At 44.4% G+C, this 27171-nt stretch overlaps 1 protein-coding gene across 4 annotated transcripts in view; it reads right to left on the reverse strand.

Moving 5' to 3' along the window:
• Positions 1-27171, reverse strand: part of KATNA1 (katanin catalytic subunit A1) — a 210729-nt gene that overhangs the window by 51927 nt on the left and 131631 nt on the right. For all 4 annotated transcript variants that reach the window (XM_030198056.1, XM_030198054.1, XM_030198057.1 and 1 more), the window contains one exon: positions 24688-24846. In XM_030198056.1, coding sequence (XP_030053916.1) covers positions 24688-24846 — 159 coding nt within the window. The remainder of the gene's footprint in view (positions 1-24687; positions 24847-27171) is intronic.

Genomic DNA, 27171 nt, shown 5'->3' on the forward strand with positions numbered 1-27171 from the left:
ATGCTGCGGTAAGAACTAGTGTATGCTTACCATGGCTTAAAAGGGCTTACCACGGGCCACTTGAGGAGTCCTGCAGTAATTTAGCAATCTTTGCATACTAAAAAATATGTTTTTTCCCCCATAGAGAGGACATGTCTAGGAAGGGGGGGGGGGGGGGGGGGGGGGGGGGGTTCTGCGCTAACCAGTTGGCATGTCTGCAAATTTACCAGTGCCCCAGCTACCACCAGTTGGTAAAAAATTCTGTCTCCCTTATATTTGCAGGTTGTCTGGAACAATCACTGGGATTACAGCTATGGAAAAGTAATGGAAGCAATGCTAAAGGACAGGATAGTGAATTTCATGGAAGCCAATAAGTTGCAAGATCCGAAACAACATGGTTTTACCAAAGGGAAATCGTGTCAAACGAATCTCATTGAATTCTTTGACTGAGTGACTGGCGAATTGAATCAAGGACGTGCTATGGACGTTATCTACTTAGATTTCAGCAAAGCTTTTGAAACGGTTCCCCACAGGAGGCTCTTGAATAAACTGGACAGGCTGAAGATAGGACCTGAAGTGGTGAACTGGATTAGGAACTGGTTGATGGACAGAAACCAGAGGGTGGTGGTGAATGGAATTCGCTCGGAGGAGGGGAAGGTGAGTAGTGGAGTGCCTCAGGGATCGGTGCTGGGACCGATTCTGTTCAATATATTTGTGAGTGACATTGCCGAAGGGTTACAAGGTAAAGTTTGCCTTTTTGCGGACGATACTAAGATTTGTAACAGAGTGGACACTGGGGAGGGAGTGGAAAACATGAAAAAGGATCTGCGGAAACTAGAAGAATGGTCTAAGGTTTGGCAATTAAAATTCAATGCGAAGAAATGCAAAGTGATGCTCTTAGGGAGTAGAAATCCATGGGAGAAGTATGTGTTAGGCGGTGAGAGTCTGATAGTTACGGACGAGGAGAGGGATCTTGGGGTGATAGTATCTGAGGATCTGAAGGCGACAAAACAGTGTGACAAGGTGGTGGCCGTAGCCAGAAGGTTGCTAGGCTGTATAGAGAGAGGTGTGACCAGCAGAAAAAAAGAGGTGTTGATGCCCCTGTATAAGTCGTTGGTGAGGCCCCACCTGGAGTATTGTGTTCAGTTCTGGAGGTCGTACCTTGCTAAGAATGAAAAAAAAATGGAAGCGGTGGTGTGCTAGTGTAGAGCACAAGGTGCAGGCTGACCTGACCTGAGCTGTGCTAGGGATAGACCTGGGTGTGTGGCTAGATGTTTCGTGACACTTTCATAAGCTCTGTTCACAGGTGTCAAAGAAAGTGATTAGAGGTTGTGAGAAACAGTGTGATAAGATTTTTGGTGCGGAGAAGTCCGCTCCATAGCACTGGGAGCTGTATCGGATACTGGGGTTGCATCAGCGTCGAATAGGTCTCTGCTTCCCTCTAAACTGAGCATTGATAGGGCCCACCGGGATAGGGGCGTTCTCTGATCCCATCCTGAGGATTAGGAAAGATTCATCTTCATTTTCATCGAAGCTGAGGGACCCCAATGCTTTGAGTCGGGTGAGGTCAAGAGTCATTGGCCTCTGTCCCCCTCAAAGCATGGTGTCAGCATCAAGGCATTAGTCATTGATACCCTCAAAGTGCCCCCGATATGAGGGCAGCATGTCCTCCAAGGAACTGGAGGGGTATGAAAGCCTCCAGAAAGCCGAGACCAGGTCACTAATTCAGTCCTGATGACTCCACTGGCTTAGCCCCAATCTTTACCGATGGCAGTCCCTCAGAGCAGATCTGGGCTGTGCTATAAGGAGAGATGGGGACATCTCTTGGCCTGGCGCTACAGCTTCAAAGGCATTAGTGATGACTCTTTGAGAGCCCCAGCCTATTCTTAAGGTTCATGCCCTGCCTGTCAGGCAGGCAGTCAGTAAATCGAAGCAGGTGCAGACTCGCAACCACTCTAGAGAGTACTTTTACAAGTCCAACTTGGGCCACTCCTGGGTGTCTCGGGAAGCACCAGAGGTCCTCTCGGAGGACCCTTCACATGAAAGGAAAAACTCTCCCCCTAAATAGCTCTCCTTTTTTGACTTTCAGAGATGGCTAAGTCTGTCCAATTTGAGTTGGAGGCTGAGGATGAACTCAGGACCAAGTTATTAGACATCCTTCAGTTTAATTCCCCTCTAAAGGAAGCTGTGACAGTACCCAGAGTCCTTAAGAATGTACACAGATTCAACCTTCTTGTTGATTTGGATGTAGAGAGTTCTAAAGGCTTCCAGATTCACGAAGCTCCAGCTTCCTCACCATTCGGTGGTGATCAAATCCACTTTCAAATGAACCAGAGTTCCAGTACTTACTGTTTGATACCTCTGTGGAGAGAGGCTAGAACACTGGAGTCTTTTAGGAAGAAATTCTTTCAGAACACTATGCTCACATCTTGTATAATTTCTTGCCAGCTCTTAATGAGCATGCACTTGCAAAACATTGTGTGCAGTGTGGCAGAGTTTGTGAACTCTCCCTCCATGGAAAGCAGACTGGGTCACAACCGCCTCTGGGCGAGTCTCCTGCTCTCAAATTATCCCCAGTGATTCTCACAGACCCAATACACAAACCACCAGGATTCTTTATCAGTCCAGACAGGCAGAGTCAACAAACTAAACAGGTTTATTGTCACATTTGAACAATGAACAAAAAAAAATGTGTAATTAGCAAACAATAACAGGTAACTGAAATATGGACCATAATAACACTACTACTACTACTTAACATTTCTAGAGCGCTACTAGGGTTACGCAGTGCTGTACACATTAATAACTAAGGTCCCTGCTCAGAAGAGCTTACAATCTAAAGGACGAAATGTCAAGTTGGGGTAGTCTAGATTTCCTGAGTAGAAGTGTTGTGATTAGGTGCTGAAAGCGACATTGAAGAGGTGGGCTTTGAGCAATGATTTGAAGATGGGTAGGGAGGGGGCTTGGCGTATGGGCTCAGGGAGTTTGTTCCAAGCATGGGGTGAGGCGAAGCAGAAAGGGCGGAGCCTAGAGTTGGCGGTGGTGAAGGGTACTGAAAGGAGGGATTTGTCTTGAGAGCGGAGGTTACGGGCAGGGACATAAGGGGAGATGAGGGTAGAGAGGTAAGGAGGGGCTGCAGATCGAGTGCATTTGTAGGTTAGTAGGAGAAGCTTGAACTGTATGCGGTATCTGATCGGAAGCCAGTGAAGTGACTTGCGGAGAGGGGTGATATGAGTATATCGGTCAAGGCGGAAGATAAGACGTGCGGCAGAGTTCTGGATGGACTGAAGGGGGGATAGGTGGCTAAGTGGGAGGCCGGTGAGGAATAGGTTGCAGTAGTCAAGGCGAGAGGTAATGAGAGAGTGGATGAGAGTTTGGGTGGTGTGCTCAGAGAGGAAGGGGCGAATTTTGCTAATGTTGTAGAGGAAGAAGCGACAGGTCTTGGCTATCTGCTGGATATGCGCAGAGAAGGAGAGGGAGGAGTCGAAGATGACACCGAGGTTGCGGGCAGACGAGACGGGGATGATGAGGGTGTTATCAACTGAGATAGAGAGTGAAGGGAGAGGAGAAGTGGGTTCAGTCTTGGCCATGTTCCATTTCAGGTGGCGGTTGGACATCCAGGCAGCAATGTCGGATAAGCAGGCTGATACTTTGGCCTGGGTTTCTGCGGTGATGTCTGGTGCGGAGAGATACAGCTGGGTGTCGTCAGCATAAAGATGATAGTGGAAACCATGAGATGAGATCAGGGAGCCTAAGGAAGAGGTGTAGATTGAAAAAAGGAGGGGCCCAAGGACAGATCCCTGAGGAACTCCAACAGAGAGCGGGATAGGGGAGGAGGACGAACCATGAGAGTTTACTCTGAAGGTACGATGGGAGAGATAAGAGGAGAACCAGGAGAGGACAGAGCCCTGGAACCCAAAAGGAGGACAGTGTGTCAAGAAGTAGGTTGTGATTGACAGTGTCAAAAGCGGCGGGTAGGTCGAGGAGTATGAGGATGGAGTAGTGACCTTTGGATTTGGCGAGGAACACTAACTAAACATTTGGTTACTTTCTAAAAAGTACCTGGGGAGAACAGAACATATATATAACTGTTCAGCAGTTATTAAATATAGCTGTTTTTTGCAGGGCTTCAGCAAAGAGCTCTCTCTCTGTCTCTTCTCCCGGGCTGAAATTGAAGCAAAAACCAGTACAACTGAATTGAAAAAAAGCACCTGGGCCAATCAAGAGCCCAGTCAACAACATTTGAAAAAAGCTGGTTACATCAGCATTTCCTTATCTGTATTAACTATGTAAAGGGTCAGTTCTTTGTAACAGCTTAAAACATAACATGCACCATCTGCTGGCCAAACTAGAGAAATGTACGTGAAGATTTAATAAAGGCAATTTTATAGGCTTAAAACACACTGTTCTGTCACAGAAAGGGATTATGACCAGGCTCCAAGCATTGCAGGCACCAACTGTGAATGTCTGTGAGGGACATGGTCCTGCTGCACCAGATGCACTTCTTAAAACCACTGTGAGTTTTAAGAGATGTCCAGAAATATGGCCAAGGCAAAATCAAACGGTTTGATACTGAAAAGAGAAGGGAAAAATCTTGACCAGGGAGCTGCAGACAAGAAAATTTTTTCAAGTGTTGAAAACCTGACTACACAAATTAAAGGAAACGAACAAGGTGAATCACCAACAGATATGAGCTAAGAGGAGACATGAAAAAAACATGCTTTGACAGATCCACGGAAAAGAACAGAACGATCAGGTCCCATGCAATGAAAATGGGCGGAAAGATACACGCATGTATGGCAGACTGTTTCCAAAAGCTTCTAAAAAAAAAAACCCAGAACACTGGGGAGAGTCAGAATACCGCATCTGCTTGTCCTTAGAGAACAATACAGACCTGTTGGTTAACCAAGGCTTTGAAAACCAAACAGAATCTTCAATTGTACTCTACAGGTCAGGGGGAAGCAATGGTTCTCCTGCAACTACGGGTAACACAATCACATGCCTTCACTGTGTATAATTATACAAACCAGGGTATAATAAGGAGACAGTTCTAGTGAAAGGATTGACCCAAGAGTACATGCACATAGTCAAGCCCTCTATAAAAGTACAAAGGTAAAGTGATAAATGAATAGAGAATTTTGAAGGATGCAGTAATTTATATGCAAACACTTGATATACCGTTATCTGCTAAGCAGTTCACAGAATCCCAAATATTACAGAGAAGAGAGAAGTAAAGGGAAGGACACTAAGGCAAGGAGAAAGAGGGAGACAGGAAGAAAAGCAAGTCACATAAAAAAGACTAGTGAGGGGAACATGAGGAATGTGGGTTACTTTTGATGTTTATAAGTGTGCTGAAACAACCAGGTCAATTTGTTTCTTAAATTAGGAAAATGAGAGTTTGAGTCTTACTTCTAATGGTCATTCCATAGCTGTGGTCTAGCACAGCTAAAGGCCATATCCCATGAACTATCAAGCCACAGACAAGGAGGAAGACGAGAAAGGGCTTGTTGCAATGAACGCACACCTGAGGGGGTGTTGAGGAATGAAACAAATTGAAAGATAGTCAGGGATGGAAGGAGAAAGGTCTTTATAAACCAAAGTAAGAAGTTTGAACTTAAGGTGACTATACACTCATGCTTCACATGGACTAGCTTGCTATATACACTGTAACTTAGACCAATTCATTGCTTGCTTAACTGTACAAAGAACTTGCCTTGAGTTTAGCCAACCATGTATTTATCCCAACTGACTCTGTACCAATGTACTGCTATGGATTTACAGCCTGTCTCACTACTACAGACTACCCCATAATTACCGTGGATTCTTTTGGATTCGTAATAAGTAAATGAAACCTTTATTAGGGAAGCTAAATTCTACAATGGTTAAGATATATATATTTAACACATTTATACCCCACATTTTCCCACTAGTTGTAGGCTCAATGTGGCTTACACAAGACTGTAGGGCAGGCTACAGTTCAGTAAAATATAATTAAACAATGTAATAATAAAGTAGTAAACATATAGGTATCAACTAGGACAACAAAGTTTTAAAAGCAGATAAAGATAAGGTTCAAGGATTTTGCTGTATCAAAGAAGAGGTACGTTAGGTTGGGTCAGGAAGGTAAGCCTTCTTAAACAGGGTGGTCTTCAGTAATTTCCTGAAATGTAGATGGTTCTGAGTTGATTTTAAGATCTTAGGTAAAGCATTCCATAGCTGTGTTTCTATGGAGGAGAAGCTGGATGCATAAGTAGACTTGTATTTAAGGCCGTTGCAATCTGGGTAATGTAAATTTAGGTAGGATCGAGAAAAACTGGAACTGTTTCTGGGTGGTAGGTCAATTAGATTTAGCATGTAACCAGGAACTTCTCCATAAATAATCCTGTGAATCAAGGTGCAGACCTTGAAGGCAATACGTTCCTTGATTGGGAGCCTCCTGGACCGAATGGTATTCATCCCAGAGTACTGATAGAACTGAAAAATGAACTTGCGGAACTATTGTTAGTGATATGTAATTTATCCTTAAAATCAAGTGTGGTACTGGAAGATTGGAGGGTAGCCCATGTAACGCCGATTTTTAAAAAAGGTTCCAGAAGAGATCCAGGAGACTTGCTACTCTTCAATTTGTAGAACTGCCCCATTACATCCTCCAGGTTTTTAGAGATTTCATTCAGTTTCTCCAACTTGTCAGCTTTGAATACCATTTCTGGCACCGGTATCTCTCCCAAATCTTCCTCGGTGAAGACCGAAGCAAAGAATTCATTTAATCTCTCTGCTATGGCTTTGTCTTCCCTGATTGCCTCTTTTACCCCTCGGTCATCTAGCGGTCCAACCGATTCTTTTGCTGGCTTCTTGCTTCTAATTTACCTAAAGAAAAAATTTTTACTATGTGTTTTTGCCTCCAATGCAATCTTTTTTTCAAAGTCCATCTTTGCCTTCCTTATCAGCGCTTTGCATTTGACTTGACATTCCTTATGTTGTTTCTTATTATTTTCAGTCGGTTCCAGTCTTCCATTTTCTGAAGGATTTTCTTTTAGCTCTAACAGCTTCCTTCACCTCACTTTTTAACCATGCCGGCTGTCGTTTGGTCTTCCGTCCTCCTTTTTTAATACGCGGAATATATTTGGCCTGGGCTTCCAGGATGGTGTTTTTCAACAGCATCCACGCCTGATGTAAATTTTTGACCATCGTAGCCACTCCTCTAAGGTTTTTTTTTTTTCACCGTTCTTCTCATTTTATCATAGTCTCCTTTTTTAAAGTTAAACGCTAATGTACTGGATTTCACTGAAAGCAGAGGGAAGATTCCAGGGAAATTATGATGACAAAAGAGTGCTGATCTAGATTTTGTTATACAATGCTGTAACAAGGGATTCTGTGTTATGTCCTTTTCTAGAAACCTGCCTGATGAGGGTGGAGAGCTAAAGATTTATCCAGAAAAGATGGTCAGAAATTGGACAGAAGTTTGTGGGATCACAAAGCTCTAAGAGTTTTTCTTTTTTTGGAGGGGGAGGGGGCAATAGCATGTTTCCAGACTAGATGTTTGACAAGAGAAGCCAACCAAAGATCCAGTGGAGAAGATGTGGGAATTCAAGCTCTGGAGTGCTTCTGTCACATGTGGAATGAATGAGTTGTGGGGGGGGGGGGGGGGGGAAGGACCACTCCTTATGCGGGAGAAGTCCAGGGCACAGTAAAGATAACAGCTGGGAAGGCAAGACAGCTTCAGTGTGCTGGGCATAAGCTGCAATGCCAAGGCTTTGCCTAAGAGTGGAGATTTTTTCTCACTAAGCTTTAGCAAGGGAATCTACGGGAAGTGGGTCAGGGAATTAAGATAGGGAGAGGAAGTGGGAAAAGGGAAATATTGTTTAAAATCTGAAAAAATTTCTTGGGCTTCTTCAAGCCATGAGTGATGACTCTGGTATAAGAATCTTTGGTGTTGCATAATTGTAAACAAACTTCCTTCTACATTTGATAGAAAGTGAGATAGGTAGGTACAGGGTATATATTTTCTATACTAATAATATTCCTTAGGTCAAATTCAATCAAATTGGACTGGACTTAGGTAATTTATTTTTGTTTTCTTCCGTTGATTAGTTTGTATATATTTTCTATGCCATCCTTTCTCTGTGCATCTAACTGGAGACTTAATCCAAGACCAGGATGAAATCAGGAGGAATGCTTACACTAACCAGGATTTGAGAACATGAGGAATCCAATGCAACAACTTGTTCTGAATGAGTTCACAGAAGACATGGCAAGAGAAGCAAGTGAGTGACTGAATCAGTGCAGTATGCTCCAAGTCCTCAAGAGACCTACTGATGCTGGAGGAATTACTAAGAGAAGGGATAGTAGGAGGGGAGACAAAGTAATAAGATAGTGGTTGAACCAGAGAATAGGAAGGGACATAAAGGAAAATGAGGTAGAGTCAGATGTGGCCTGAGAGAAGACTAAATTAAGGATATGACCCCAAACGTGAGTGAAGGTTAGATGTTGCATAAGCCCAATGTTACTAGTAAGAGAAAGAAAATCCATGGCCTGCTCCAAGGGTAAACAGGAGACACTGATTTCAGAAATAAAATGCTGAGAGCTCTTCCAGAGAGATTGTGGAAGGTGGAGGGATGGTAAACAAGAGCAATGAAAAAGATTAGATTAGGAATACTGTCTCTCTCATCATTTATGCTGGAACATGAGAGAGATTTGAAAGCGCAGGGGATAACTTGAGAAATCTTATAATGGATAATAGCCATTGCACCACCATACCTGGACGGTCCCTGAAATTGGAGGAGAGGCCTTCACTAATGCTGCTGTGTCACTCAGCTGTGGCCAAGTCCCAGTGACACAAATCACATTAAGACAATGTCTAATGAGGTGGTCCATGGCTAGTGGCCCTTTATGCCAAACTGTACAGGTGTTAAGAAGGACAATCCTAAGGAGACACAAAATACTGGAAGATGAAAAAACACAGCGATAACACAGAAGGCAAACATATGCTGGTTGTGAGCAGGCTTACTTGTGCATGTTAGAAACGGTCAACAGCCCTACCAAACAGGGATGGAATACTTGACTATCACCAAAGGCTGGGTGAGAATGACATGATCTGGTTATGAGGTAAACTCTAGAAGAACTATAAGGAAGGTGGCAAAGGGCATCCCAAGGTGTGCCCCAAGTAGCACCCAAGGAGCACGACCTGCTCCTTTGGCGCACTCCCACAGCACAAGTGCCCATCGGTTAAATGGATAGGGGGATGTGATGTCACCTTGGTACAGCTACGGAGGAGAGAGGATAAAATCAGGCAGGATGCAAAGTTGGTCACAAAACTTGCAGGGACAGAGGGAACAGTGGCAACAATACAGAAACCAGCATTAAAGTAAGTACATTAAACAAGCACCTTGGGCCATCCATCGTAAAGTGGACAGGCGGATGTGACATCTAGGCAAGGAGCCATTGTAGAAAATTAGAAAGTCAAAAACTGAACAGCAGAACCTATTTCTGCAGTCCTAACAAATAAGTTTCTGATTCTGAATGTACCCTCCCAGTGGTTTTTTAGATGTAATGGAGAAATTGTAGATGGGAAAACCTGTCATGGCAGAAGGCTGCAATATTTGGGAATATTTTAATGAAGGTCCTGTACCTATGTATAAGAGAGGCATGCATACAAACTAAAAACAGTGCAATAATGTAAGTTCTTGTTTCTTGAACAAACAGCATGATAATTGTAATATCTACAATTTTGAAAAAGATTTAGTAAATGCTTTTTTTTTTCTTAAGGACTGTGTGTCTCTTCCAGCTATTGCTTTTGGATGGGTTTCTGAGGTTACTTCTTGTTCTCGTTTGAAGTAAATACAAATGTTAAAGGCAGATATTCCCTTTACAGTTTCACTTACTGGTGAAGAATCTTCCTGACTAAAATTGAAATGAACCTGATTTAAATTAAATCCACCCTGCTACATTATCTTTATCATCCTCAGAAAAGAATGGCAGTAGTTATTTTTAGGCACCCCTGAGCCTTAGACTAAACTACAGCTGGGGGATGTACAGTGGGGGAAATAAGTATTTGATCCCTTGCTGATTTTGTAAGTTTGCCCACTGACAAAGAATTGAGCAGCCCATAATTGAAGGGTAGGTTATTGGTAACAGTGAGAGATAGCACATCACAAATTAAATCCGGAAAATCACATTGTGGAAAGTATATGAATTTATTTGCATTCTGCAGAGGGAAATAAGTATTTGATCCCCCACCAACCAGTAAGAGATCTGGCCCCTACAGACCAGGTAGATGCTCCAAATCAACTCGTTACCTGCATGACAGACAGCTGTCGGCAATGGTCACCTGTATGAAAGACACCTGTCCACAGACTCAGTGAATCAGTCAGACTCTAACCTCTACAAAATGGCCAAGAGCAAGGAGCTGTCTAAGGATGTCAGGGACAAGATCATACACCTGCACAAGGCTGGAATGGGCTACAAAACCATCAGTAAGACGCTGGGCGAGAAGGAGACAACTGTTGGTGCCATAGTAAGAAAATGGAAGAAGTACAAAATGACTGTCAATCGACAAAGATCTGGGGCTCCACGCAAAATCTCACCTCGTGGGGTATCCTTGATCATGAGGAAGGTTAGAAATCAGCCTACAACTACAAGGGGGGAACTTGTCAATGATCTCAAGGCAGCTGGGACCACTGTCACCACGAAAACCATTGGTAACACATTACGACATAACGGATTGCAATCCTGCAGTGCCCGCAAGGTCCCCCTGCTCCGGAAGGCACATGTGACGGCCCGTCTGAAGTTTGCCAGTGAACACCTGGATGATGCCGAGAGTGATTGGGAGAAGGTGCTGTGGTCAGATGAGACAAAAATTGAGCTCTTTGGCATGAACTCAACTCGCCATGTTTGGAGGAAGAGAAATGCTGCCTATGACCCAAAGAACACCGTCCCCACTGTCAAGCATGGAGGTGGAAATGTTATGTTTTGGGGGTGTTTCTCTGCTAAGGGCACAGGACTACTTCACCGCATCAATGGGAGAATGGATGGGGCCATGTACCATACAATTCTGAGTGACAACCTCCTTCCCTCCGCCAGGGCCTTAAAAATGGGTCGTGGCTGGGTCTTCCAGCACGACAATGACCCAAAACATACAGCCAAGGCAACAAAGGAGTGGCTCAGGAAGAAGCACATTAGGGTCATGGAGTGGCCTAGCCAGTCACCAGACCTTAATCCCATTGAAAACTTATGGAGGGAGCTGAAGCTGCGAGTTGCCAAGCGACAGCCCAGAACTCTTAATGATTTAGAGATGATCTGCAAAGAGGAGTGGACCAAAATTCCTCCTGACATGTGTGCAAACCTCATCATCAACTACAGAAGACGTCTGACCGCTGTGCTTGCCAACAAGGGTTTTGCCACCAAGTATTAGGTCTTGTTTGCCAGAGGGATCAAATACTTATTTCCCTCTGCAGAATGCAAATAAATTCATATACTTTCCACAATGTGATTTTCCGGATTTAATTTGTGATGTGCTATCTCTCACTGTTACCAATAACCTACCCTTCAATTATGGGCTGCTCATGTCTTTGTCAGTGGGCAAACTTACAAAATCAGCAAGGGATCAAATACTTATTTCCCCCACTGTAGTTGGGAACATATCTGAGCCAAGAGCTGTAGCAGCTTGTCTGGTACAAATAATACACTGCAGAGGACAAGATACAAAAACAATGTGGCAATGCACTGCAGCAGACCAAGGCTGAGAAAGGGTGAAGGGGCTACGGTATGGATGCTATGGAAATCTAGGATCAACAAGAACATACTTAAATCTCCACTACCCAAGCTGCAAAGGACTCAAATACAAATCAACTTATGCAACCAGCTTCTCCTACATAAGCACACAACTGTGGAATGCACTACCAAAAGCCGTGAAAACAACTTACGACCATCTAAATTTCAGGAAATCATTAAAAACCAACCTATTCAAAAAGGCATACTACTGACCCAACCTAAATGCCTGAACCCTGCTACATAAGGAAACTAAAGCTAGTAATGACATAATGCAACTCTTCCTCTCCAGGATTCCCAAAAGTGTCTGTAACATGAACCTTATTCTACCATAATACCACTTTGTATTTGTTCTTTACCGGCTGGCGAACACCTTATGGTACTACGTAAGCCACATTGAGCCTGCAAATAGGTGGGAAAATGTGGGATACAAATGTAACAAAAAAGATATTTTATTTCATTCTGTGACTCACTTGCAAGTGTGATTTTTAACTTACATTCTAAATGTTGTGCATTAGTAGTTTCTCATTCTACCCATTGATATCAGTATTTCAGAATCCATAATGCATTAGGATAGGGCTGTCAGCAATCCATACTTGACTAACAATTCCCCTCCTGAAACTTGGTAACTTGGCAGCTTTGCTTTTCTGTGTGTTTATCCACTATTTCAAATTTTATGAGAATATCTCTAGATTGCAATAAGAACTGAGGGCCAAATAAACAAAGAAGCCAAGATACAAAATCAATTCAGTTTATTGAAAAGAACTTGGACTCAAGGTCTTAGACTCAGTGTTTCAGCAATAAAAGGTTGCACCAAGAGTCTACAGACCTCTGGGGCAGGGGGGGGGGCAGTCAAATTCTCACTAATAAGGAATGTATGGTTGAAAATACAGCATGCAGCATTCAATCTTAGTTATAACAAGCTGGTGGACATCTTTGCTGGGTGCTACAGCTTGGTTAGGCACATCAAAAAAATGTTGAGTGTCGCGTCTGAGACCTCGAGTCTGAGTTCTTTCAATGAACTGAATTGATTTTACATCTTGGATTCTTCGTTTATTGGACCTCATGCCTTATCACCGTTTGTTCACTCATGAGGACTTGCTGCTCCTTTGTTCTTCCCAAATCTCTCTAAATCAGCATTTCCCAATCTTTTTGCACTTGGGATTCCAAACAGCCCCCACCCCACACCTGTACCAAAAATGCTGCTCTCCACCACGGCAGTCTGCAGCAGTTCCCTTAGCTATAAACACTGGCACATGCTTAGGGTCAAGGCAGATTACAGCAATATAACTAGGTATTAAATTAACATTTTCTTCAACCCACATTCTTAAAAACGCACTATTATTTATTTAGATTTTGCTCACACCTTTTTCAGTAGTAGCTCAAGGTGAGTTACATTCAGGTACATGCTGGATATTTCCCTGTCCCTGGAGGGCTCACAATCTAAGGCAAAGGAGGGTTTGAGTGACTTGCTCAAGATCATAAGCAGCAGCACTGGGATTAGAACCGGGCATCTCTGGATGATAAGACTAACTACTAGGCTACTCCTCCACTGGGTAGTGCTGAACTACTAGTCTCACACTTCTTATATTCCACCATTTCTGGGTGGAATATAAAAGACGACCTCCTCCTGCTGCAATCTTTCCTCCACCTTGTCCAACAGATAGAACCCAGAAGATTTGTGTTCATGCGGAGAACTTACAGTTTTAAGAATGTCTGAAATTAAACTGAACCCCCCAAGAAGCCAGACTTTGCATACAATGCAGCACTAGAAAAAGAGAAAAAGTGACAGGTATTGTGCAAAATATAAAGACAGCAGTTATGCAATTTCAAAAACTGCCACATTCCAATCACATTACAAATTAAGAAATAAAAATAAAACCACAAAACAAATGTGAAAAAAGTGATATCCTTTATTGGACTAACGTAATATACTTTTCAGTTAGTTTTCAAAGCCCCAAACCTTCTTCCTCAGATCAGGACAGTATGCTATGGTTAATGTACACCACCCTGACCTGTGGAAGGAGGATTTGGCTGCTGAAAGCTAGTAAAAAATGTATTAAGCTAGTCCAATGAAAGGGTATCACATTTTTTTTTTATTTTTATGTAGAGTGGAATAACATAGCTACTACCCTATTTATCCAAAATTTAAAATAAAATTATTTTTTCTACCTTTGTCTGGCTATTTAATTTTTCTAATTGTGTTAGTCCCAATCTCTATTTTCTGCTTTTCTCGATTAACTCTAATGCCAGAATTTGTGTCCATTTGTCATTTTTCTTTCCCTTCCTCTTCTTCACCTCCTCCAACACTTCCATATCTAACAATGGGGATTTTTTTCCTATCAGTTTTCTTCCATTTATTTTCCTCTATGTTCATTCTTACTACAGTCTTCAATTTCCCTCTTTTTACTGCATCTACTTATGGCTTTCTATCTCTTTTCTCTCACCCCAGCCCTACCATTATCTTATTCCCTAGTTTTTCACTAACTCTATCTTCTCCCATCTAGCATGTCCCCCTTCAACCAGCATGTCCTCCCTCTCAATTCAGCATTTCCTCTTTCTCCTCTTTCCATCCAGTGGCTTCATGATCTCAGTCCCCTATCCATTATCTTTCCTCTCTCCACCCCCTACTTCAATCCATACACCCTCTCTTTTTCCCCCCTTCCAATCAGCATCTTTTCTATTCTCCCCCCCACACACACACCCTTCCAGCTTTATCTGTTTCCTCCACCCTCACTCCTCCAGCACCCCAGTGGCTGCTGCTTTCCAGGACTAGCCACAGAGCCTCTTCCTCTAGGCAAATGGCGACCAACTGCCATTCTCACCCTGGAGATGATGTCTGAGGAAGGCAAGACTGGCACAGTTGTGCGTATACAGACTGCAGCCCCTTGGTTGTTACGTTCTTTTGCCACCGCTGCTTCTGGTCTTTGGAAGCAGCAGTGCGAATGGGAAGGTGGTGTGGGAGGGTGGTGAAGGCAGACTGGCAAAAACATTTTGCAGAATGGCAGTTAGGAAATGCTATTCTAGATCATTATTTTGCTGTAAAATTATTTTATACCAGCTATTTGTTTCAGAATATTTCTCATCAGCACAAAGGTGGTTATTATGGATACAGTAACAGCAGTCCAGACTTCAAGATCAATTCTGAAAAGATATGGGTTATGGCTTCATGTGGGTTGTCAACAGGAAATAAAGTGAAGCTACTCAACTGTAGTAAGTGTTTCTCTGAGGACAGCAGGACATGTATTCTCATATAGGGGCGACATTATCCAACGCTGCCCAGTATTCAAGGAGAATCTTGAAGCCCTTGGTGGTACCATACTGCGCAAGTGTAGGTGCCTTCCCGCCAGACGGGAATGTGCAGCACCAGTAGTATGGTAAAAAAAAGATGGAATTCAAGTCCTAGGGGACGTGAGATACGTGTCCTACTGTCCTTGGAGAACATCTGCTACAGGTGAGTAACTTCACTTTCTCCAAGGACAAGCAGGGCAATGAATGGGACTCTAGCTATGAGGATCAACGAAAACCACTACCAAAGAACAATAGGGACTTGCAACGGCTGTGAAGGTGCAACCTGGAACAGAATAAAGTTAGGCCTAGGAGAATGGAGTTGAATTCTAGATCCCAAACAAGTTCTGCAGAACTGATTTACTGAACCAATTCTTGCATCAAGAATCTTGCTCTAGACAGTAGTGAAATGTGAATGTGTAGACAAAAGACCATGTCACAGCTTTGCAAATCTCCTCACTGGAGGCCGATTTCAAGTGGGCCGCTGACGCAGTCATGGCCCTGACATGAGCTGTGACATGACGCTCCAGTCAGCCCAGCCCAATCTGCTAGACAACTGGATAAAGTTGTCTTTACCGATGGCTGCCACCAGCACTCCGACATAACAGCCCTGACAAAATAGCCCCGACAAAAAAGCCCCAATAAAACAGCCTTGTAACAAAATAGCCCTTGACAAATCAGTCCCTAACAAAATGGCCCCTCCCACAAAATAACCCTTGACAAAATAGCCCCCTAGATAAAAATAACACATCACAAAAAAAAGATGATAAACTACAAGTGAAAGCTTCACTCATAAAGTATTAGTTAAGAGTTCCAACACAGTCTGTTTATCTTAGCAAAGGCATTTACCCAAATAGACTGTGTTGGAACTCTTAACCTAAAACTAGTTTTATCATTATCTATATAAATAAAACCCACCTCGAACGTTCTGAAGCTCACTCCGTGGCAGTAAAGCACTGAACTCCTGCACTCTTGGTAGGACTCTTGGTAGGCTAGGGTAACAGGAACACTCACCCTCACTCATAGGCCCGCCCTCAGCCATGCCCCATCTCTACATAAAACGCACCCTCAACGTTCTAAGGCAGACTTTGTGGCTTCAGGGTTTGTAAGTTCGAAGCTCTGTAACCACTTTTAAAGTGCCCCACCCTCGTGTCAAAACGCGGTGACGTCGTGCCCGCCCACAGTCAGCTTCACAACGTTCAGGTCGTCTCCTACACAGACTACAACACACTGACGTCTGTGACAGCTGATTCCAAAGCAAAGGGGAGGAGTAGGGAAACACGCTACTCCTCCCCCTGTCTGGACATCAGCTGTCACTGCACCGGAGCAAGTGTCAGGGAGCCGCCAAACAAAGACCCCCCCCCCCCCCCCACTAGCCGCATCAACACACCAAACTCCCCACCCGACGAACATCCACATCCCCTGTCCCCTCACGGCCCTGCCACCGACTTCCTGGCTGCCCTTGCCTCCATTTTCAAAACCTCCGCCCTGCATGTTACGGCCCCCTGTACCCCCCTTCCGCGACCCTGTCCGACAGTTATCTTCCACAGCCCGCCCTGCACCCTGTGCCATACACCTTTCACCTATACCCGTCAATAACGGACAACTCCCCACCCTCAGCTCCGTCCCTCACTCTAAAGATAGCCAATAAGAACGGACCTCTTCAACTCTAGGCCACTCCCCAGTCCTCGCATCAGCCAATAACAGTGCAGCTTCTTCAACCCCTGCTCCGCCTCAATTTCTTTTATCAGCCAATAACACTGACATTTTTAAACACCCCTCTATCTATGTTCTTTTTACATCATTCTATAACAGAGCCTGCCAGTTCCCTCCCGCTCCGCTATTGAAGTTGTGGAGCGAGGCTTCTCTCTGGCGACGAGGTGGGCGCGTTGCAGCTTTAGATGGTGCAGCTCCGGTAAGGGGGTTTGACTGAGCTCTGCACCGGTTGCCACTTATTTTCCTACTGCTTTATGGAAGTCCTTCCGGTTTTGGAGGGGGGGGGGGGGGGAGGCGCGATGGCACCCTGTTGGGGGGGTAGAGAGGTCAGCGGTTGCGACTTCGGCGGGGGCCTGGCGGCAGGGGTCGGACCTCAGACTACAGAGGCGGAAGGGGTCCTCAGGCCACAGGGGAAGGGGTCCTCACACCTCAGAGGAGGGGGAAAATAAACATGAGAGGGAGAGGGCATAGGGAGGATGAGGTCCAGAACGGGTCTTCACACCACAGATGGGGGGGAGGGGGTCCTGAGAGCAAAGACGAAGGGCAGATCAAGACACCTGAGAGGAGGGGTGGAGGGAGACCTGTGAGGAGGGCGGGAGACACACCACACAGCACGGGGAGGGGTCCTGCGACCACACAGCGGAAGAGGCAGGGGGAGCGGGACTAGCCAACACAGAGAGGCAGGGGGGAGGTATCTCTGTCACACACACAATCTCTCTCTCTCTCTCTCTCACTCACTCATAGTCAATGTCTCTCTCACTCTCATACACTGTCTACAACACACGCTATGTCTCACACTGTATCACATTCACTCTCTCTGTCACCCAGTCACTCTCAAACACTCTCTCAATCTCATACACTCGATCTCACAGACAGTATGTGTATCGTACACATACTCTCTCACGCTCTGTCTCACACACAGTCTCTCAAACACTGTATATGTGTGAAACACTCTCTCACACTCACTGTGGCTCACATACGCACTCGCACACACTCTTAATATCACACACACATACTCTGTAACAGACAGACTCTCACACACATTCACTCTCTCTCACACAAACACACTCTCACACACACTCTATGAAACATACACACTCCCAGGAAAACCTTGCTAGCGCCCGTTTCATTTGTGTCAGAAATGGGCCTTTTTTTTTTTACTAGTTAGCTATAAAATTACCTTGAATACAGGCGATCCTCTACAAGTAAATTTGGGCAGATCCTCTTGCAGTGTGCCACAAGGTAAGTTCTACCCCTGTCTGGTACTGTTCAGGTTACTTTGTCAGAGGCAAATCTGAGCAGCCTGATCGGGCCCTTTTGTCAGGGGGCTAATTTGTCAGGCGCTATATTGTGGGCAGGCCATTTTGACAGTGGCTGTTATGTCGGGGGCTTTTTTTGTCAGGGCTATTTTGTGTGGGGGCTTTTTTTATTTTATTTTTTTTTAAATCAGGGCCATTTTGTCAGGGCTGTTTTGACGGGGCTATTTCAACTAGGTACCACTTAGGATCAATGCAGAGAACCACTCTATTACGATGGAACTTTGTGTAAGGTGGCTCAGCTACTAAGGCCTGAAGCTCGCTGACTGCATACTGAAGTGACCGCCACCAGAAATAAAACCTTCCAGATCAAAAACCTAGTAAGTGTCAAATGGCTGAAAAGATGCTTTCATCAGCTGGGTGAGGATGACGTTGGAGGTTTGATAGGGGGCATAGTCAAAAGCAAACCTCTCATGAATCAAACAGCGATGGTAGGCGCCAACTGCACTAAGGTGAACTTTAATAAAGTTGTTTTTGAGACCAGACTCAAAGGCTCAGAAGGTATTCAAGAAGTTTTTGCATATGACCGGAAAAAGGATCCAAGGTCTTGCCCTCACACCAGATAGCAAGCCTCTTCCGTTTAAATTTGTATGACCTCTTTGTGGAATCTTTTCTGGAAGCAAGCAAGACCTTGGAGACCCCCTCCTGCGAGGGTCAGGAATTGGATATTGGGATATAAAAGAGACCCTTTGTCTTGCATGATGAGGGTCAGGAAGCAGTCCAGTCTCCATAGTTCTTTGGAGGCCAACTCCAGAACCATATCTGCCTCAAGCAAAGTGCGCAGAGTGAGGATCATGGTTTCCCGGTCCTGTTTAAGTTTCAACAGTCTTCCCCATAAGAGGTACTGTAGGATACGCATACAAATGACTGCTCCTCCAATGGAGGAGGAATGTGTCCAATGCTAGTACGCGGTGTGATCTGAGCCTGGAACAAAACTGAGGGACTTTGATATTGAGGTGAGTGGTGAAAAGATACACTGTGGGGGTGCCCCACACTTGGAAGAGATGCCGGGCAACTCCTATGTTCAGAGACCATTTGTGAGTTTACATCACACTGCTCAGTCTGTCTGCTAGGCTGTTGTCTCTCCCCCCCCCTCCCCCCAATGCCTTGAGTAGAGACCCAGTGCTACATCCTGACCGCTTCTTGACACAAGAAGTACAAACCTGTAACCCCTGCTTGATGACATAATACATTATAACCTGATTGTCTGTTTGAACAAGTATTGTTTAGTTGAACACCCAAGCTCTGAAAGCCTTAGAATATTTCAAATGGCTTGCAACTCTAGGAGATTCATGTGAAGTGACGTCTCCTAAGCAGACCAGTGTCCCTGAGTGTGAAGTCCATCTAGATGGGCTCCTCAGTCCAAATTGGATACATCTGTTGTCAACGTCTTGGGACTTCCACTCCAAATCTCTCCTCCGCACAAGGTCAGATTGGATTGAATCATCCTCCACAAGAGTGACTCCCGCGGAGTGGGAGTAATGATACCAGATCCGCTAGGTTCCCCAAAGCCTGACACCACTGAGAAAAGCCTCTCTCAAATGGAGATATGCTATGGGTGTCATATGCACTACAGAGGCCATATGGCCTAACAACCTCAAGATCTGCCAAGCTGCAACCTGGGATGCCTTGGCCCTGGGTTCTGGAAGGAAGGCCAGGGCTTGAACCACGTTTAGCAGGGCTCTTACGAACTCCAATTGTTGAATGGAAAAGAGATGGAATATTAGGTAGTTTATGATGAACCCTAGGAGCTCCAACACTCGAATGATTTTCTGCACAAAATCCTGAGCTCCTTCTTTGGATGTGCTCTTGACCAGCCAATCATCTAAGTAGGAAAACATACGCACGTCCAGTCTGAGTAGATAAGCTACAACTATGGCATGACATTTGGTGAAGCCTCGGGAAGTGAACGCGAGGACAAAAAGCAGGATGCGATACTAGTAATGGTGTTTCCCTACTTGAAATCTTAGATACTTCCTGTGACTGGGAGGAATCTGTATGTGAATGTAAGCATCCTTTAAATCCAGAAAGCAAGCCAATCGTTTGCCTGAGTCACAGGAATTAGGATGCCCATGGAAACCATCCTGAACTTTTGACTAGTTATTTGTTCAGGGCCCTGAGGTCTAGGATAGGACAAAATTCCCCTTTTTGGGCACAAGAAAGTACTTGGAATAGAATCCCCTCCCTTCCTCCCACAGTGACACAGGCTCAACTGCATGGGCCTGTAGAAGAGAGGAGAGCTTCTCTGCAAGCACAGCCAGGTGCTGACAGCTGAAACTTGATGCTCTTGTGGGCAAATGTAGCCTCCCCCCCTCCCCACCCCACCAGGTCATCTGGAATGGTTACTTTTATTGCAGCTATGCTCTCTTGGAGCCAGTCAAAAGCTTGTCCCTTGCTTTGCCTGAGGTGCCGGTTGGGCTTTCTGGTGCTTCTATTACCTAGGTCTGGAGTTGGCTCCTTGGGACTGCTGAGAAGGGTGCGCCTGAGGCGTATACCTAAGCCTTTTAGAGTGGTAGAATTTCTTTTGGTTCCTACCAGAAAACCTCTGCAAAGTGGAGGCTGCAGAACGAGTAGGCTGAGAGAAAGACTCCATGGTCCTTTTCTTTATTAGGTCTGTGACCTCCTCCACTTTGTCCCTGAAAAGATTGTCACCTTGGCAGGAGACATCTGAAAGTTTTTAAAGAACCATCATTTCTAGGTTTGGGACATGCAGCCAGGCGAGTCTGTTCATTCCAATATCCAATGGGGAAATCCAGGATGCTCATCGAAAGCATCATAGTAGCTGAGCAGGAGTGTTGAAAGCACTGGGCTTCAGAACTAACACGTGGAGTCTGAAGCCTTATCTGAGGGCAGAGAATCTGCAAACTTCATCACACTGTGCACCCAGCTCGGCAAGTAGATGCTCATTTACAGCTGGTAGGACTGCATGCAGGACACAAGAATATAAACCTTTCTCCCAAAACACTAAGGTTCTAGCATCTCGCCCTGGAGGTGCCAAACCATGGGTTCTAGAACTTTTCAGAGTGGATTGAACCACCATAGAGTGGTACAGCAACTGTTGCTTTTCGAATCCAGGAACTTTCTGGACTCTATACATAGTATCAGCCTTCAGTGGGACTGGCTGCACAGTGAGAGGGATCGCCCAATTCTTCACCTGCATTTGCTGCAGGATGCCATACACAGGCACTGTCATGGCCTCCTTAGGAGGATCTTCATAGTCAAGGATGTCCAGAATTTCAGCCCTGGGCTCATCCTCAGCTTCCAAATCACATGATGGAGCCTGTCTCCTTTCCTGAGGTGGGGAGGGATCCTACAATAGACCAAGTGAGCCCTCCTCTGAGACCTCCTCTGGTTCAACTTCAAACATCTATACAAAACAACCCTTGACACTAGTGCAAAATGGCTAATCCACTATGTTTTTAATTAAGGAGAGAATCCCTCAGAAACCTAATAGACACAGAGTCCTAGGTTTACAACGGGTACTGTTCAGTGCGTGAGACCTGTTGATAAGTTTCTATCATACGGATTCTGAAGATCTCCTTATTTTTTAAAATTGTATACAGTGCTTTAGTCTACACTTCAAATAAATTTTAAATACTTGTGTCTGAATAGGAAAGCACCAACACGTAAAAAAGCAGCACTTAACTTAGGTCCAACGGTGCCACCGTTTCGCCTTAGCGTGGCTTCCTCAGGGACCGAGTGTTGCAAATTCAGCTCTCCTTTTTTTCAGGTTTAAATCTCTCAAAGAAAATGGCGGAGCTGTGTCGCACACTGAGGGTGCACTGGCATTGATGAGGTCTCCCTTGCCTAGACATCAGGCACCGAGGACTCATCTGGATTCGGCATTGAGGGATCCCAATGTCGTGCATCAAGTGAAGGTGAAGAAGCACAGACATTGATCCCCCTCAAAGCACAGTACCAGGAACTCCATGCCAGTGGCACTGATTCAGCACCGAGAGGACCGCTCCCCCTCTGTGAAGTTGGAACCAATGCACAATTCTTGATACCAGGATCAGTCTTCTGATTTCACTCTGATATTTTCCCAGGCTGTCTCCAAACTGGCCCCAGCCTCACCTTTACCGATTCCTACCCCTGAGGAACAGCTTAGGGCCATGTCGCAGGAGAAGTTGGAGCAGACCTTGGCTTGGTGTTATACCTAGGCTTCAAGGGCATTGATGCCTATCATGGCTCCACCCCAAATGATCCTTGAGGCCCATGCTGTCGGTTGTTCATGTGCTGACACCAGTGCCTTGACGGGGGCCAGCGTTGGCCTCAGAGATGGTGTTCCTCTCCAGTCCATTGGGAGAGGAAGCTCCCCTGGTGTGTTCAGGATTGGATCTGTCACTCAGCACTCTTGCCTAGGGTCTAGATGTCAGCTTAGTAAACTGAGGAAGATGCAGACTCAAAGTACTTCTCTTGAGCATCTGCCTCAGTTTACTAAGCTGACATCTAGACCCTAGGCAAGAGTGCTGAGTGACAGATCCAATCCTGAACACACTAGGGGAGCCGAATCCAGATGAGTCCTCGGCGCCCGATGTCGAAGCAAGGGAGACCTCATCGATGTCAGTGCACCCTCAGTGTTCGACACAGCTTCACCAACCATAGGGACTGATGCTCCGATGCCATACCAGACATAGAAACACCAAGTTTTTCACACTGGGCCTCTCTACTTTGCGTTCTTTTCTAAATTTTAGAACACATGACAGAGGCTGTGTGGCCAGGTCCTAGGCATGGCAAACACAAATTGTGACTGTCAGTCATAGATATATTTTTGACATACTACACTTCTTATAAATCACTGGGAGTTTTTAAGGGACAGAAGCAAAACAGCTGAAGCAATATCAAATTAATCAATTTTTAAGAAAAAACAGGGGAGAGTCCTGACTGGGCACTCAGGCCTAAAAGGGCCAAGGGGGGCATTCAAAAAAATAAAGAAAACCTAAACAGGCCAAAAAAAGATAGAAACTTACAAAGTGGTAAAAGAAACAAACATGTAAGGAAAAAGTCCCACGTACCACAAAGGAAGGCAACAATGTGAACAAAAATGAAGCGCTGAGGACAGCTGGAGAGCACGACTGCTCTATTCCATGGATAAAACAAGGCTGCTGGTCTCATGCATTCACGTCAGGAGGGACGGCACTCACGCATGCATGGTCAAGAGCCATCAAGATTCTTCTTGAATGCTGGGGAGCATCCATGCCGGGCTCCATCAGATGACGTCATCCATATATGAGAATTCATTGTCCTTCTTGACCTCAAGAAAATGTATTCACCTAATTTACCCCAAAATATTCCATTTTCATAAATAGATCCAATATCTGAGCATGCAAATCATAAGACTGAATTAACAGCACTTATATCGTTTATTAAAATGTAATATATCACCTTCCTAATAAGAGAGAAAATCAGAAAGGAACGCCATCCAGTAGATAGGAAAGACCTAACTATCGCAGACATCTAAAGTTCACCAAGATAAAACATTCATAATACACATGTACAACCCCCCCATCCCCCAATGCAGAAATCAACCTGGTCATGTGTTATAGGCCTGCTGAAAAAGGTATCTTTTAAAAGATGTTTTAATTGAAGAATATGAACGATCAAGGCGAAGATGTTGTGGTAGTGAATTCCATAATGCAGGTGAAACAAAGTAAAAGGCACTTGATCTTGTAGACTCTAGATAAGCGGGGAAAACCACTGTGCCGAACTTTATGAGTTAGTATTGCAATCTTGAATTTAATCCTATATTCAATAGGAAGCCAGTGAAGCCACTGAAGAAGTGGTGAGACGTGATCATAGCGAGATGCTCGACAAAGAAGACGGGCCGCAGTATTTTGTAGAGTCTGTAGCCTTTTAATATTGTATTTAGCAATCCCTATGTAGATGGTGTTACAATAGTCGTTGTGGAGGAAAGCATAGGACAAGGAGCAGAGTGCATCTATATCCAGAAAATTGCGGATAGCTCTCGGTCTACATAGAAAGAAAAAATCTAATTTGACAACCTGTGATATCTAGGGACCAAAACACAGTGAAGAATCCAAAAGAACAACAAGATAATGGAAGGATGAACAGGAGAAATAGGCCTATCAAACAAGAGTAAAGGGATGTCAGGTGGAGACAACCGGTAATCTGGCTAGCTATCATTTTCTCTGGATTTAGGATTAGATGATGGTCCTTTAGCCAGATCTCCACATGCTCTAGACAGGTTTGAATAGTTTTAAATTCACACTGAACAGATCTGTGTAAAAAAAAAAAAAACAGAAGAAAATTGTCTGTGTAGGAGTATGAGCTAATTCCCAAGGATTGTATAAGCAGTGCCAGAGGGCTCACAAACAAATTAAAGAGAACTGGTGAAAGCATAGACCCCTGCAGAACCCCACAGGTGATAGGGAAAAAGTTTGAGACAGTTAAGACTGAACTACCTTGAAAAAAACATTGCCTTAAAAATTATGTGAACCAAAGACTGTACCGGTGATACATAAACATGAAAGTCTGTGTATATATATGCATGGTTGGATAGGCAATGTCAGGGTCTTATTTACAAAAGATTTTCCTCCTACTGGCAACAAGTAGAAAACCTACAGGAAACAGACTCCAATGCAAACAGGTGTAAAATATTTACCATTTCAAATAGCAAACGAACAAGCTTCTCAGACTCTCCCCTGTACTTGGAGGTAAGTGTTGAAGAAGAGATATTGAAAAATGTTGTTTTGCATTCTGTGGCTACAGCTTTTGCAAGAAGTGTTTTCCCAGTTCCAGGTGGACCAACCATCAATACTCCCTGTTTAAAAAATAAGGTTATTCAAAGTATTAAAACTAAGGACTTTAACACAATTTAAAATCAGATGTAGCAGTCTGTAGGACAGGCTAAAAGTTTGCTACAATGTGCAGTGTTCCTGACATCTTAATGGAAATAGAAACTTCATTTGTCAGTGATTTATTCAGCTATTTATATTTTATTCACAAATACCTTTTCACAATACACGGTTTATCCACCACTTACGAACACCTATGATGTTATCATTCCAAGGACTTCAACATCTTTATATATGGAGACTACGATTTGCCCCAATCTCTGCAGATACTTGGTGAGTACAACTTCCTCCACCCATGACAGAAATTTTGTAATACTGGTGTACACTACTTACCAGGAAGTACATGCTGTAACACTTACCAAGTCTTTGGAACAGTAACATTATGTTTTTAGGATAACATTCATAGCCACTTACATTAAACTTAATACAATATTTGTTCCAGTTAAACAAGTACAAACATTATATAAAGTTTACCTAGTTTAGTTTCTACTGAAAAAGTTTGGAAAGCTTGACATTACAAGTAATGCTACAAAGCCCACCTTTTTGAAACCACTTTCAACTCTTAACCCCTTATTCACAAGTTCAATAATTCACATTGTTTTAATCAATCCCATATTACACATAACTCCTTAACCCTTTATTTGTCCTACTTGTTAGAGCTTGCAGTCTATTCAAGACATATAAGCAGGAACTGTCTTTTATATGTATGTGTGCAGCACTGCATTCGTCTAACTAGCACTATAGAAATAAACAGTAGTAGTAAATTAGATTATTAGAGAATGACACAGGGATAGGAACCCATAGTAAATGGAACAAAATAAATTTACAGCATTTAGCATAGGTGTGGAAGCAAATGTTTACCACCCTACGGGAGCGGTATAAAGTCTTGCTCCCACAGTAAGAAAAAAAAAAAGCGACTACCATGGGTCCAACATCTCTGTCTTCCTTCCTCCCTCCCCCTCCATGTCTCTATCTTATTCAGCCGCGAGAAGGATCCCCACAAGCCTGCTCCTGGGTCTTTCCTCTGCCGGTTTCCACATTCTGATGTAACTGTCTGTTTCGTGAAAAGCTAAGCAGGCTTATCTATTCTCACAAGTGGGGAATCCCTAGAATCCAGACTCACCAAAAACAACAAACATAAGTCAATTGGGCCTCGCAACTGCGAGGACATAGCACAGATCAACCTGAAACTATATTCAACCTGAATGAGAATGCAGCCTGGAACAAAATAAAACGAGCCTAGGAGGGTGGAGTTGGATTCTAGACCCCAAACAGATTCTGCCACACTGTATGCCAGAACTGACTGTCATGTCGGGTATCCTGCTCAAGGCAGTAGTGTCATGTGAATGTGTGGACTGAAGACCACGTCGCAGCCTTGTAATTTTTTTCAGTAGAGGCTGACCTCAAGTGGGCTTCTGACGCAGCCATGGTTCTGACATTAAGAGCCGTGACATGACCCTCTAGGGCCAGCTCAGCTTGGGCATAAGTGAAAGAAATGCAATCTGCCAGTCAATTAGAAATGGTATGCTTCCCAATGGTGACCCCCATCCTGTTGGGATCAAAAGAAACAAAACGTTGGGTGGACTGTATGTGGAACCTGGTCCGCTCCATGTAGTAGGCCAATGCTCTCTTGCAATCCAAGGTGTGCAAGCTGCATTCGCCAGGATGGGCATGAGGTTGGGGAAAGAATGTTGGCAAGACAATCAATTGGTTCAGATGGAACTCCGACACCACTTTCAGCAGGAACTTAGGGTGAGTGCAGAAGGCAACTTTTTTGTTATAAAACTTAGTATAAGGTGCATCCACCATTAAGGCCTGAAGTTCACTGGCTCTACGAGCTGAAGTAACACCCACCAAGAAAACAACCTTCCAGGCCAAATACTTCAGATGACAGGAATTCAGTGGCTCGAAAGGAGCTTTCCAGCTGGGTGAGAATAACGTTGAGATCCAGTGACACTGGTGGAGGTTTCAGGGGGCTTTGACAAAAGCAAACCTCTCATGAAGCGAACTAAAGGAGTGGAGGAGTGGCCTAGTGGTTAGGGTGGTGGACTTTGGTCCTGGGGAACTGAGGAACTGAGTTCGATTCCCGGCCCAGACAGCTCCTTGTGACTTTGGGCAAGTCACTTAACCCTCCATTGCCTGCCGCATTGAGCCTGCCATGAGTGGGAAAAAGTGCGGGGTACAAATAAAAAAATTAAAAAAAGGCTGTCTAGTGATGCGCTTACTTTCTACACGCTGATAAGCACTATTTGCACTAAGGTGAATCCTTACGGAGTTGGTCTTGAGACCAG

The sequence above is a fragment of the Microcaecilia unicolor genome, chromosome 3 (assembly GCF_901765095.1).
Source record: "Microcaecilia unicolor chromosome 3, aMicUni1.1, whole genome shotgun sequence".
Lineage (NCBI taxonomy): Eukaryota > Metazoa > Chordata > Amphibia > Gymnophiona > Siphonopidae > Microcaecilia > Microcaecilia unicolor.